The sequence below is a fragment of the Pelophylax lessonae genome (genome assembly GCF_965119305.1).
Source record: "Pelophylax lessonae genome assembly, chromosome: 5".
NCBI classification, from domain to species: domain Eukaryota; kingdom Metazoa; phylum Chordata; class Amphibia; order Anura; family Ranidae; genus Pelophylax; species Pelophylax lessonae.
In genome coordinates this window covers 464696414-464711830 of record NC_138772.1, presented here as the reverse complement: position 1 = coordinate 464711830, position 15417 = coordinate 464696414, and the positions used below count along the sequence as shown (strand labels likewise).

The following is a 15417-nucleotide window of genomic DNA, read 5'->3' as shown; positions in this document are numbered from 1 at the left end:
ATCATTACTACTAACTGATTAATTGCTAGATATATTATGCTACAAACTTACACAGCAGTCCCCTTGCCAGACAAAAAGTGTTGTCTTGCATCACAGCAGAATTTAACATGTGGCAGAAAAAATGGGGTTAATGAAGCTGACCGGGATTACCTTCAAAACAGTACTGGCAATGATCATAGCAAGCAGAGAGACAGAGATGAGTGATAGTTTAGTGGCTAAGGTGTCCTTTTATGAACGGGTGAATTTTTTTCTCCATTGGCTTCTCTACAGTTCTCCGGGGAAAATGATCACATCTGGCACCCCTTTTATGAATGGGAGAACTTCAGTTCGCCCAGGGTGATCAGAGGAGAACGGTTTTCTCGGAGATCTGTGTAGAAGTCAATGGAGCGTCTGTAATCTCGTGAGACAAAGCGAGATTACAGTAGTATGAAAATCCCTCGCGCGCTTTAACAAGCAGAGATAAATTATCACTGCTGAGTACACGAGGTTATAAATAATAGTCCCCTTACATAAATATGTATATATATACACTGAATACACACACACATACATTGTATATATATATACACATTAAATATATATCTACATGTATGTGTGTATATATATACATGTGTATATATATACATAAATATGGCAGGGGGACATGATTACTGTGTTGGGGGGTCTGAACGAGGAAGAAGGAAGTCCATAATCTTCCTTTTTCCCCCTCAGTTCTCCCCCGATTCTGTCTTCACTCCCCGCTTCACAAGCTCCAGGCTGGTGAACCCAGGAGTGTGAATTCTGGCACAGATCGCCAGTGAAGTGCGGAGATCGCAGCTTCATAGCCTGGCTGTTTCTGTGTCTGTCAATGACAGATTCCCGTGTGAAGAGATGATCAGCGGAGAACATGTTCTCCCCCGATCATTTCTGTTTCATAAACTGAGAATGATCGGAAATGAGCTGTGATCAGCAGGATCACTGCTCATCTCCATTTCATAAAAGGACACCTAAAGCAGTTAAAGGTTCAACTGAGCAGGGCAAATGAGGGAATTCAGGTTGTTAATCACAGTAAATAGTGCAGAGAGAGGCAGAGAAGGGTGATAATAGATAAGCGGCTGAATCCGTGGAAAGGTTCAGCTCAACCAAGCACACATGCTCATTCAAAATCTAACTCTCACCACCTGCTGGCTTTCTGCTAATCAATGCCGCCTTAGGCTTCATGTACACTTGGACTTGATTTAAAGTGGCCACGGGAAAAACGCAGCAAAATTGCGCCACAATTTTCCCACGATTTTGTTCCGTTTTGTGGTTTCCAGTCAAATTGTTCCTATCCTAAGGCGATTCTTCTGCATTCAGGAGATGGAGGTTGAGGAAGGTTGAACCTCACATAACCGAAACAGCTCCTAAACTCTGCTAAAAGCCTATGTATACTTCAACACATAGGTTTTTATGGAGTTGGGTTTAGAAGCTTTGGCAAAAAAACACCAAAAGCTTCTAAACTTAGGTTTTGGAGCTGCTAGTGTACATGAAGCCTTAGGAATATCATTGCCTTCTCTCTGCCATCCTCTCTTAGTCCTCCAGCCCCTGTAGCTCCTTGTCAATGTGTCTCTCTACTCGGCCAACTCCGCTGTCAGTCTGGTGCTGCTTACTGTTTGCCTTTTCCTATAGATACAGCTGCACTATGTGAGGATGTTGGGCTCTACTACAATGACTGGGCCCGGGGCAGCTGCCCGTTTTGCCCCGCCTTAACAAAGGATGGCCACATAAGGGTAGACTATTGTAAATTAACTATTAATCATCAGTGTGGAAGAAGTATTAATCATTGTATTTAAAGAAGATGTATGTAGTTTGTTTGATTCATGCTTTATGTTGATAGTTATGCACATAGATACTGAAATGATTTAATATCACAGAGGTTTGGAGAATACATGTGTTGTAAAAAGCATACATATATATTGGTAGTGCACTAGGTTTGCATTCATTTTTATATTTTATGTTTTGAAAAGTAGGGGTAGGTGAAACAATTTGATTTTTTTGTAATTTAGAAGTTGTGGAAACAAGATTTTTTATTTACAGCCACCTGGCACCAATTATATTATAAACCGACACATTGATATTCATCGAGTATAGGATTTTTTCATAACCAGGGAGCTTGGGGAACCACATACACACTCAATATCTAAATCTATACAGCTGTTTTAAAATCAACCCAGGGACATTATGGGCCTCATATAATATTCTTATAATCAATGGCTTAAAACAAATTTGCTCGTTCAGGCCTGGAAGAATGTTGCCCTTTAAATTAAGGTCCTATTGGTTTGCTTTGGTAAAGTAATTTTATTGTAGTCTCCCCCCCTAGAATTTGGAAGCTGATTACACAGTGAGACCTTTATTGTAGTAGCTCATCTAACCTGCTTCTAGTGTCCTCTATAAATCTCTGCATTTAATACAATAATAAGAGACATGACTGAGTGATCAAGCATGTAAAAATTTGAACGTCGTAAAAACGACTCTGCAATAATAACTCAAATTATGTGCTCACAGAAAATACACTAACTTTTTTTCCTTTATATCATCTTTTTTGTTTTATTATTATTGTTGAAGAACAGCCGAGCAATGAGCGTGTCCAATGACATTCTTGCCCATAATGCCCCATACACACGTGCAGATTATCTGCAGACTTTTGTCTGCAGACTTACCAAAACCATATAATATGAGGTCAAACCTAAACACTTTCAATTTGTATGCAATCCGGCAGGCCCTTGCACTACATAGAAAAGGTAAGTCTGCAGACAAAAGTCTGCAGATAATCTGCACGTGTGTATGGGGCATAAGTCACAGGTGAAATGGTGAGGGCTTCCAATTCAATTTAATTTTGTTTATCAATGTTCCTCTTTGAAGCAGGTCTAATTATTCAAACTAAACACTTCTTTTTTCTAGCTAATATACAAACCATAAAAAAATAAAAAAGAGAAAACACAACTGTACTTAAATCATATCAGGGGCCGCTGTTAGAAATCATGGGGTTCCGTATAGCTTACCTTATCAGGCCCCCAAAAGTCCGTTCCTTAGCCTACCTCTGACTCCGCCCACCTGCCTTAAAAAAAATGCAGCTTTGTCTTCCAGGGATAGTTATCTTCTATATAAAGTCTGAAGCTGCCGGCCAGGCCCCCCTGATAAGTAACCCTACAGGAGGCCCGATGGTAGCCCCTTATCGGCGACCCTGGGCAGACCCAATCAGACCCTCTATTCACCTCTATGAAGCGGCGGATGTAAACCGACGTGTCTGTTTACATCCAGCTACCTCTGATTTGGTCTGATAAAAAAACCGAAGGGATCTGTCCTTCTCTGTCTAGGTGGATCAGATCAGAGGGCAGTTGGGTGTAAATAGACAATGGAGTTCATTCACACCCAACTGCCCATAGAGCAGAGCTGGGTCTGTCTACGTCTGCTCTGCAAAAACTGAGCAGACATGGTCCTGTCATCTGCCTGCTCAGCTCTGATCAGTGGAGAGATGCCCTGCTGAACAAAGCAGAGTACATCCCATGTGCTAGGGGCCTAAGGCAGGCCATAGATGATGCGATTTTCTTCAGGAGAACACAATGATTTTGCCGCCCGGTCCCCATTAGGAGAACAGAATGATTACTGCTAGCGCCTATAATAGCTGCTAGCAATAATTGCATGTAAAATCTAACAGGCTGGTTTTACCCAAGTCTATTATGTGGATCAACTTGGGTACAATCAATCTGCCCATAGATGGTTGGACCCTCGGCCAGTTCCTGCTGAACCTCTTGGATATTTGAACCATTTATGGCCAGCTTGACCATTTTGGTATTTCATTAACCACTTCCAGCCCAACTGCAACTGCAGACATCATTCAGATATCATCTTTTGCAGCCGGAAATTTCCTTCACCATAAGAACAATCATAGCAGCAGTTCAGCCGCTTGATGGTCCTTACAGGCAGCAGGATGGGTTGACCCCTCCTCCCGTTGTCCTCCAGTGCTTCTACAGACTTGACCATGCGATCGGCGAGCCGGAGAAGGAATCCGCCGGCGGCGGAAGTTCACCATAGAGAATACAAAGGAGCAGATGTTCCCTGGCAGTCTCTATGACTCTTGGAGGACCTGGCAGTTGTAAATACTGCCGAGATCTCGGCTGGAAAGGCTGAGATGGTTTTTTTTTTTGTTTTTTTTTTTTATCTCAGCCTTTCCAGCCTAGAGGAGAGATGTGGGGATTTCTTAGACCCCACATCTCTCCATAAAGAGGGTCTGTCATGCCCTATTCTTATTACAAGGGATGTTTACATTCCTTGTAATAATAATACAAGTAATCAAAAAAAAAAAAAGAAAAATGTAAAAGGAAAGTGTGAAAATAAAAATAAAATAAGCAATAAAAAAAATCGCCTATGGAGATTTTTTTAGGTACCGAAGTTTGGCGTCATTCTATGTGTGTGCGCAATTTTAAAGCCTGACATGTTAGGTATCCATTTACTTGGTGTAACATCATCTTTCACATTATATAGAACAATTGGGCTAATTTTAGTGTTTTGTTTTTACCTATTCATAAAGCATTTTTTTTCCCTGAAAAGAACACGTTTGAAAAATTGCTGTGCAAATACTGTTGACAAAAAAAGTTGCAATGATCGCCATTTTATTCCCTAGGGTCTCTGCTAAAAAAAAGATGATATATAATGTTTGGGGGTTCTGAGTAATTTTCTAGCAAACAAATGATGATTTTTACATGTAGGAGAGGTGTCCCAAAATAGGCTCGGTATGGAAGTGGTTAAGCATTGTAATCATGAATAAATGGATCTCTCTTCTTTCTTTATTTTGTTTGCACTGCCCTGTTTGTCAAACTTTGTTTTACCACGACTAAGCTTTAGTTGTTGCTGTAATGTATACAAAAAAACTTCTATGGCTTGCTGACTTTCTGGGCTTGCATTTCACTGTCCTTCCTTCAATGGTCATCATCATTATAATCACACAGAACAGGTGCTGTGGCTAAAAAGTCTTAAGCCGCATGCCAGGCCCCCCTTAAAAAGTGAAGGGGCTTGGGCCACCTACAGACGGACTGGTGGAACAATACCTCAAAGGACTGCACTCCCCTTAATAATTATTCTGCTAGCCCCCTTTGTTTCCCTGCCCTGTCTGCTACCAACCTCCTTTTCTTTTGGACAGGGCATACTCAGTTGGTCTAGGACTAGCATCGCTGATATAAATAGTATAGTTCCAGCACTCAGTAGAATAAACTTTATTACTGCTCACTGCTGCACTTGAGGTGTCTGTGCTACTGTTTATGCTGATCTGGATAGCAAATATCATCCTATGCCTAGTCCTTACTGTTAATCACTGCGTGTGCTAAATTGTGTTATAACCATTGTTAATCCATTTTATGATTGCCTAGTTGTCAGCCTGGTTGGGTGACCGTATATTATTATGCCTTTACTACCTAGTTTGGTCCTTTTGTTCTTTGATATAGCACTACTATTGGGTACGAAGTATTAGTATTTTAGTGATTTCCTGTGATATTGTATGTTTGTACACTTAACCTGGTGTGTCACAGTTGCTGAGATTCTTGAGAAGCTCAAGACAAAGAATAGAGGACCCATCCTATCCAGTGGCTCCTATGGGGGGTAGTGCTACGTTTAGTTTCAAATTGTCTCTGATGTCTGAGTTCTCTACCAAACACCTAAATACAGAAATACCACCTACCAGAAGGCACAATCATTAATCAGATGATCAGGATCCTTAAGTAAATTTGGAAAGTGTGAGGCAGGGGGTGGTTTTGTAAAATAGGGTGAAGATTTTATTTTGTTTCCGGCTGTTTTTAAAGCTGTCCACAACTCTGGTTATGCTGATCAGTGATTGACAACAAGGACCAGACACTTGCAAATAGCAATTAAAATCATATTCTGCTCTGTCTACACCACAAGACCAGGAACAAACATACCAGAAACAAACAGCTACATAAAAATAACAGTAACGAAAAACTATCTGGAGCATAAGTGGTTACAGGAGCTTTTTATGATGTGACTTTTATTATATAAAGACTTTGATGACTCTAAATAGAGGGTATACTTATATAATAATCAATATTTTTGTATTATTTTTAGGTCTTTCTTCCTCTTGCCTTTATTGTTGTTGGAGTGTCGGCATTTCTGGTCCTGGCTCCCATTATACAGAATCCAAAAGTGCAGTATTTTTATGCTCTGCTGTTTATGTTCAGCAGCATCATTATCTACATTCCCTTTATCCATTTCAAACTGAAAATACCACACTTCGATAAAGTCACTTGTTATCTACAGTTACTGCTTGAGGTTTCTCCGACTGATATGTTTGAAGATTCCAAAACAGAATAATGATGTTTCTGTTTAGATTTACGAACAAAATTGTATCTGTTGAGAACCGCTGTGAATAAATAAAGACTTTTAAAGTTCTTAGAGTACTAAAGAACCAGGGAATCATGTCAAATAAATATTCAGTGGATGGATAAATATGTTCTATACTGCTTGATGCAGGTCAGAAGGAATAACACCCTCAAGAGGAAAACAGCAACCTTGGACACCTACCACAAATAGAACCGAAATAGAACTCTAGAGATAAACTTTGTGCCTTTCTCTCTTACTTACTTCCACGGGTGCTCATGAAAAAAATATTCATCCTTCTCACGTCTGAGAGCCAGAGAGGAGAGAGCGTGAGGAACCACAGACATGTGGGGGTATACACTACTGTGCAAATGTTTTAAGTAGGTGTGAAAAATGCTGTATATTAAGAAGAATGCTTTCAGAAATTGAAGTGTTAACAGTTTATTTGTATCAATTAACAAAATGGAAATTAAATAAACAGAAGAGAAAATCAAATCAATATTTGGTGTGATCACCCTTTGCCTTCAAAACAGCATCAATTCTTTTAGATACACTTGCACAGTTTTTGAAAAAACTTGACAGGTAGGTTGGTCCAAACATCCAACTTACTACAGATGTTCTGTGGATGTAGGCTGCCTCAAATCCTTCTGCCTCCTCATGTAATCTCAGACAGACTCGATGATGTTGAAATCAGGGCTCTGTTAGGGAAAAAGTATCACATCCAGAACTCTTTCTTCTTTACGCTGAAGATCATTTTTAATGACATTGGCTGTATGTTAAGAGCCGTTGGCCTGCTGCAGAATAAATTTGCGGCCAATCGCAAGCCTCTCTGATGGTATGACATGATGGATAAATATCTGCCCGTAAATCCCAGCATTGAGGATACCATTGATCCTGACCACATTTCCAACTCCATTTTCAGAAATGCAGCACCAAACTTGCAAGGAACCTCCACCATGCTTCATTGTTGCCTGCAGACACTCAATATTGTACCAATCTCCAGCTCTGCTGCTATTTTTCTGCACCCCTGTTCCTATGTTTTCATGCATAGTTGAGATTCTTAGCCTTTTGGCTGCAGTTTTCCATGAAGACAACGTCTGTCCAGACTTCACTGGACAGTGGATGGGTATACCTGGGTCCCACTGGTTTCCGCCAGTTCTGTGCTTATGAAGGGAAGTAAGCATGATGTGTCTTTCATCCGCTGCATTAAGTTTCCCTGGCTCCTACGTCTATAGTCCTCAATGTTGCCCTTTTCTTTGTGCTTCAAAAGAGCTTAAGCAGTACATCTTGAAACCCCAGTGAAAGTCTCTCTATCTACCTTCACCTCTGTTACTAATGAACACCTTTCTATTTACTACAATACTGACCTTATAAGCCGGCACGTCTCTGTTCTCCCCACCTCAAACACACATCTGTGGGAATGACGTATTAAGTCAGACAAATGCTAATACGCCACATGTGCTGGTTCAGTATCTTAAATACAATATATTATCAGGATATGACTGAGAAAATGTTTACAACATTACATCAATAGAAAGTGTCCTCCCTTAACCTATAACCATAGAAAGACAAACCCACTTTAAGGAAATTGTTTATGGATATTAGGGATGAGCGTGAGCATGAGTACGGGCTGAACACTTGGATGAACACCCAAATTATCGAGACGGTCGACCCTTTGTTTGGCCCGCTGAATAACCACAATGCACTGTGCGGCTGCACAATGCATTGGAAGCCCTGATTGGCTGAAGCAATGAAAACTTTGCCCAATCAGGGCACAGAGCACTGTCAGAGCCATGATTGGAGAAAGTAATGATGACTCTATCCAATCATGGCTCATTGCTCTTAGTCCCAGCCCACACTATAAAAGTATTCTTTCAATAGTGGCCATTTGTAGTGTGATATAAACATATCGGCAGATGTGGACCGATATTTTGAACATTTAAACTGTTGCAAAATAATCACAATTTTGACACAAATCTGTTACTGAACATGTTAATGTTTGTTTATTAACATTTTTAACACTGCAGTCAGTGCAAAATAAACTGCTAGAAAAAAAGCTAGACAACAACAAACAGCTAGACAGTGAGTGGATTGGAGGAGTCAGTGGACTACTGCTGCAGTAGTGCACTCACTGCAATGATTTTAAATCACTAACTGCAGTCAGTATTAAACTGCTAGAAAAAAAGCTAGACAGTGGGGCGTCAGTGGAATACTGCTGCAGTAGTACCCTCACTCACTGCAATAATTTTAAATCACTACTGCAGTCACTGCAGTAACTGCACTATTGCAGTGACTGCAGAAGTGATTTAAAATTATTGCAGCAGTGAGTGGCGCACTACTGCAGCAGTAGTTTACTGACTCCAATCCACTATCTAGCTTTTTTCTAGCAGTTTTGCACTGACTGCAATGCAGCACAGTCAGTGCAAAACTGCTAGAAAAAAAGCTAGACAAAAGCTAGACAGTGGAATAGATTGGAGTGGAGTGGACACTAGTACTATAATACTACACTTTCAATACTCCCAGTTAAGTAGAACAATATTATAGTGCATGTTAAATGCAGTATTTTTCAGTGCATTACTGCACATTTAATGCAGCATATTTCTGTGTGTTAGTGCAGTTTTACTGCAGTATATTGTATTGTGTAGGCCGAAGTGTGTCTGTGTAGTGAGTACTCAGGTTAAAGTGCACCAAACACCACTTTCCATTGATTAAAATGCAACATGTAACATGTACATATTTCCACATCTTTATTACATTTTGTTAAAAAGCTCCTTCTCATCATGTCTGTGAGGCCAACAAGAAGAGGCAGACATTCCCATGGCACTGTGAGGGGGCCAGCAGCGTATGTGTCCACAGGCAAAGGTGGATGTGGTCAGTCTTCAGGCAGGGCATCTTTTCCTCTGTTTAGTGATGTTGCCCATGCTATCCAGCCACAGCATGTAGAGGAGATGGTGGACTGGTTTACTAAACCGTCCTCATCCTCCGTCACCCAAGCAAAGACTAGTGTGCAGTCCAGGAGTGGCTAAATCTGTCTCCTTGTCCAAAGCTATTCCTGCCATAGCCCCAACATCAGGCATAGAGTAGTCAGCTGAGTTATTTGAACACAGCATCAGTCACTTGCTCCTTGAGGATGCACAGCCATTACTTGATTCAAATGTTGGTTCTGAGGTTGAGGAAGGTAGGAACATGAGCCTACAGAAAGGGGAGAACACTGGTACACAAATTGATGTTGAAGTACACATGTTCTCCCACCTGCAGCATATTGCCAAGTTGTCTCCAGTGGTAATGAGGATGGAGGAGATGATCATGATGGTCGATGATTAGTGTTGAGCGAACACGGACTGTATTATTCGGGTTCATACTGAATAATTAGATTTTTGTTACCCGAACACGGACCCGAAAACTTTACTGTATGTTCGGGTTTAAAATCCGTGTTCGGTAATTTTACTTCCTGTTTTGTATGTAATGGCGCGCTTTTAATGGCGGGCTTTCAACAGCCAATCAACAAGCGTTTATCTGGTGTGCCTTAAGCCATCCCAGCCATGCCTACTAATGTATTAGTAGCTGTGATTGGCCATCTGAAGCATGTGACCCATGTCTTTATAAGTTCGAGAGCCACAGCGCGGCACGTCATTCTGCTGTAGTTTAGGGAGAGAGCACACATCATACGTGCTGGCTGCTGATTAGGGAAAGACAGTGAAAAATTGTGCCCGAAAAGAATGCAGGGACAGGTCGGAGTGTAGGCAGGGACAGTTATTTGAGCATTTTAGGGACAGGCTGGAGAGATTAGGCAGGGACAGTCTACATCGATTTTGCGGTGTGGGGGTGGTGCAGTGAACAATCTTTTTGAGCATTTTAGGGACAGGCTGGAGAGATTAGACAGGGACAGTCTACATCGATTTTGCTTTGTGGGGGATGCAGTGAACAATCTTTTTGCCCTCACTTGAGCCCACTGAGAAGGAGGAGGAGGGGGGAGAAAAAAATCTATTTTTATCAGTCTGTTGTGTGCAGCGTTCAGCTATATTTCAATACAGATTGCTGTTCTAATCTGCTATTAAAAAATCAAGTTAAAGGGGAATTTTATTTTTTTTCCCCTTCATAGCCTGCTTGCTGCTGAGCTGAGCTGACCGTGACATAAGACACTGCTGTGTTCACATGTGCTAATGAGTGATTTTCAATTTTATACACTTTTTTCTATTCCACTATTCAATATACACCCTTTTGGGTTAAAAAAAATTAAATTGCGGCATATTCTGTACTAATCTGCTATTTAAAAATTACAAACTTAAAGGGGAATTTTTTTTTTCCCTTCATAGCCTGCTGCAGAGCTGACCGTGACATAAAACATAAGACACTGCTGTGTTCACATGTGCTATTGAAAAATCACCAATTTTATATCATATTTTCTATTCCGCTATTCAATCTACACCCTTTGGGGTAAAGAGAATTAAATTACAGCATAGTCTGTATCGGTACGTGTGAGATACACCTTCCAAATTTTTGGGGCGCATCTTCCACCGCCGAGGATTGCAGGGTGCTTCAGTTTGCCTCCTGTTCCGAAACTCCTCCTACTCCTCATCCTGCCTTTAGGGTACAAAAAATTGTAATCGGGGCCTAGTCTATATTTGTACGTGTGAGATACACCGTTTTATAATTTTTTTTCTATTCCGCTATTCAATCTACACCCTTTGGGGTAAAAAGAATTAAATTGCGGCATAGTCTGTATCGGTACGTGTGAGATACACCTTCCAAATTTTTGGGGCGCATCTTCCACCGCCGAGGATTGCAGGGTGCTTCAGTTTGCCTCCTGTTCCGAACTCCTCCTACTCCTCATCCTGCCTTTAGGGTACAAAAAATTGTAATCGGGGCCTAGTCTGGGTCTGTACGTGTGAGATAGATACACCTTTTGAGATCATATTTTCTATTCCGCTATTCAATCTACACCCTTTTGGGGTAAAAAAAATTAAATTGCGGCATAGTCTGTATCGGTATGTGTGAGATACACCTTCCAAATTTTTGGGGCGCATCTTCCACCGCCGAGGATTGCAGGGTGCTTCAGTTTGTCTCCTGTTCCGAACTCCTCCTACTCCTCATCCTGCCTTTAGGGTACAAAAAATTGTAATCGGGGCCTAGTCTAGGTTTGTACGTGTGAGATACACCGTTTTATACATTTTTTTCTATTCCGCTATTCAATATATACCCTTTTGGAGTGTAAAAAATTTAATTATGGCATAGTCTGTATCGGTACGTGTGAGATACACCTTTTAAATTTGTTTGGCGCATCTCCTTCCACCGCCGAGGATTGCAGGGCGCTTCAGTTTGCCTCCTGTTCCGAACTCCTCCTACTCCTCTTCCTCATCCTCCCTTTAGGGTACAAAAAATTGTAATCGGGGCCTAGTCTGTGTTTGTACGTGTGAGATACACCGTTTTATATCGTTTTTTTCTATTCCGCTATTCAATATACACCCTTTTGGGGTGAAAAAAATTTAATTGCGGCATACTTTACATATTTGACTGTGAGATACACCTGTTGTATTTGTATACTGTTTTTCTATTCCGCTATTTAATAAACACCCTTTTGGGGTAAAAAAAATTAAATTGTGGCATAGTTTGCATTTTTGACTGTGAGATACACCCGTGCGATACTGTTGTTGTTTTGTTCCGCTATTCAATAAACACCTTTCTAGGGCAAGATCATAAATTACAGAAATATGAGGAAACCGTCAAATAGGGGCCGTGGTGCTGCTGGTAGAGCTCCTGTTGCAAGTAGAGGATGTGGTCGATCTGTGCCAGCTACACGCACAAGTGAAACACCTTCCTCAAGTGTGAGTAGGGGACAGAACCTTCAGCACTATTTGGTAGGGCATCATGCGCCTCTACAAGTGTTGAGGCCAGAACAAGTAGAGGCGATAGTAGATTGGTTTGCTGCTGACAGTGCCTCTAGTTCCTTTACATTGTCTCCCACCCAGTCTACTGCAGAAAGGTCAGAGTTGGCACCTGCAGCCGATGTCCAACCGTCTTTCACCTCACCCCATTGCAAATCAGGCAAGCAGTCTGAGCCCCAAGTCATGCAGCAGTCTCTTCTTCTTTTTGATGACTCTGTCAGCAGGGTTTCCCAGGGCCATCCACCTAGCCCTGCCCCGGAAGTGGAAGAGATTGAGTGCAGCGATGCCCAACCACTTATTTCTCAAGATGTGTACATGGAAGGACCATCGCAGCACGTCTCCGATGATGAGGAAACGCAGGTGCCAACTGCTGCGGCACTCAGAATTGTGGAGACCGACAAGGAGGGCAGGGGTGAAGACTGGGTGGAAGATGATGTGGAGGACAATGAGGTCCTCGACCCCACATGGAATGAAGGTCATGCAGGTGACCTGAGTAGTTGTAAGAGACGCTCAGTGCGCGTGCCCAGGCACACGGGAAGCAATGTGCGAATGCGCATGCGCCAATGCGCGAACACGCCAATGCGCCAATGCGCGGACGCGCGAACGTGCGTACGCAACGTGCGCACGCAATTGGCGCCAAACGGCCTATTTATACTAGGCGGTGACAGGAGCACATTGCTGAGTGGTCTTTCAGCTTGTGTTCCTGTTTACCTGTGCCCTGACCTGCTTGTGGATTTCCCGTTACACCGACCCGGCTTGCCTTTTGACTCTCCTTGGATTCCTGCCTGCCTTGTGACCTCAGCCTGTCTTTGACCCTGCCTTGCCTTATGCCTTTGTACCTTGCTGCCAGACTGTGTACCGACTTCGGCTTGTATCCTGACTCCGCTTCTGCCTCACGTTCCTGTACCCGTGCTGTCCGGCTGTTGACAACCCCTTGGCTTGTGTTCCGATTACGCTCCTGCCTTCTCATCCAGCATCACCGAGTTCCAGTTTCAGGTGTTCATCCGGTGATCCACAGCCATCAGTCTTCTGCCAAGACATCACCTGCTATACCGGCCCTCGTGCCACTCTGTGTCTTACACCGCCTGTCATCTCTATCAGGGGTGTTGGACAGGAGGTGCAAGAGAAGCCCCCTCTACAGCTTGGTCTCCACCAGGTACGTGATAGTACCACTCAGCCAGATGTCGGAGACCGAGAGAGGGGCTTCACCTCTAGAGGCAGTATGCCAGCAACTTGCTTCGCTTACCCAAGCAGTCAAATCCTTGCAAGAGGGTTACTTCCAATTAGAGGGTCGCATCCAATCCATGGCTTCTACCCCGGCAACCCCGGCACCTGGGACCTCCATGCCCGAACGGGCTCTATCCACACCTTCAGTGGTTTTGCCACCACCGGAACCTCGGGTACCTGCTCCAGAACGATTTTCGGGTGACCGACACAAATTCCGGGCTTTCAGGAATTCTTGTGAGCTATACTTTGCCCTGCAGCCACGGACTTTCTCACTTGAATCCACCAAGGTGGGGTTCGTAATCTCTCTACTTCTCGGAGAGCCGCAATCCTGGGCCCACCGTCTCCTGGAACAAAATGATATAGCCTTGAACACCATCTCATCATTTTTCGAAGCGATGGCGCAGCTTTATGACGACCCCCAGCGATCTGTTACAGCCGAAGCAACCCTACATACATTACAACAAGGCCGCCGCCCTGCTGAGGACTATGTCGCCGAATTCCGCAGATGGGCTTCCGATACAGGCTGGAATGATGCAGCCTTACGGCATCAATTCCGTCTCGGCCTATCAGAGGGCCTTAAGGATGAACTTGCCAGAGTGGGTACGCCTGATTCTCTTGATGACCTTATTAGTCTTACTATCCAGCTTGACCGCAGGCTCAGGGAGCGGAGAGTGGAAAGAGCTGGAAGTTCCAGACCTACCTGGATGTTGCCTCAAGTGCCGTCACCTCCGGCTTTTCGTCCACCTGTCGCTTTCCCCACAACCTCCAGTGTGGAGCCCATGCAACTCGGACTTTTACGTTCTCCACTAACCACTGAGGAGAGATTGCGAAGACGCCGAAACAACTTATGCCTCTATTGTGGGGAAGCCGGACATTACCTTCAGACCTGCCCGGTGCGGCCTAGTAAGTCTCAGTTTGCTTTTCCTTCTTACCTTGCAAACAGTTCTGGGAAGGATCTGTCCACTCACATTACTCTACCTCTCTCACTACAGATTCTCGGAAAGACCATCCAAGTCCCAGTCATTATTGACTCCGGCGCTTGCAGCTGCTTCATGGACAGTGACTTTGCTCAGCGTCATCAGATCCCTCTGCAAGCGAAAACCCGTCAGTTATCTATCCATCTAGCTGACGGATCCCATCTCAAGTCCGGGCCTATAACCCAAGAAACCTGCCCATTACTGGCTATCTCTAATAAAGGCCACCGAGAATACTTGTGCTTGGATATTATCCCATCTCCTCTGTTCCCTATCATTCTCGGTATCCCATGGCTACAAGCACACAATCCTCAGATAAACTGGAAGTCAGGAGAAGTGGCATTTCCATCCACCTATTGTCAACAAAACTGCTTCCAGCCCAGTCCAGGGAAACCTGCATCACTTTTGGGCCTGCAACCTGATCCCTCTGCATCCCAACTTGTGCCTGCAGCTTACCATGAGTTCTTGGAAGTCTTTGATAAACAGAAAGCAGACATCCTACCACCTCACCGGTCGTATGACTGCCCAATTGAACTTTTACCAGGTGCTGAGATACCGTTTGGGCGTATCTTCCCCCTCTCTAAACTAGAACTTGAGGCATTACGCCTTTACATCGACGAAAACCTGAAAAAAGGCTTCATCCGGCCCTCTACGTCCCCCGCAGGGGCTGGTATTTTCTTCGTTGAAAAGAAGGATCATTCTCTACGCCCCTGTGTTGATTATCGGGAGTTGAACAAGGTTACTGTCAAAAACAGATACCCCCTGCCCTTAGTTCCTGAACTTTTCCAACGTTTCAGGGCAGCCACGGTATTCACAAAACTTGACCTACGTGGAGCATACAACCTAGTACGGATCCGTGAGGGCGACGAGTGGAAGACCGCCTTTCGCACAAGATTCGGCCACTTCGAGTACCTTGTCATGCCCTTTGGATTGTGCAATGCTCCAGCTACTTTTCAGCATTTCGTGAACAATATTTTCAGAGACTT

The 15417-nt window shown here is 43.4% G+C and overlaps 1 protein-coding gene across 2 annotated transcripts in view; it reads left to right on the top strand.

Moving 5' to 3' along the window:
- The window catches only part of LOC309556387 (b(0,+)-type amino acid transporter 1-like), a 138670-nt gene extending 132010 nt beyond the window's left edge, over nucleotides 1–6660 (top strand). For both annotated transcript variants that reach the window (XM_082258851.1, XM_082258850.1), the window contains exon 4: nucleotides 6094–6660. In XM_082258851.1, coding sequence (XP_082114977.1) covers nucleotides 6094–6339 — 246 coding nt within the window. In that variant the 3' untranslated portion in view covers nucleotides 6340–6660. The remainder of the gene's footprint in view (nucleotides 1–6093) is intronic.
- The last annotated feature ends 8757 nt before the right edge of the window (nucleotides 6661–15417 follow it).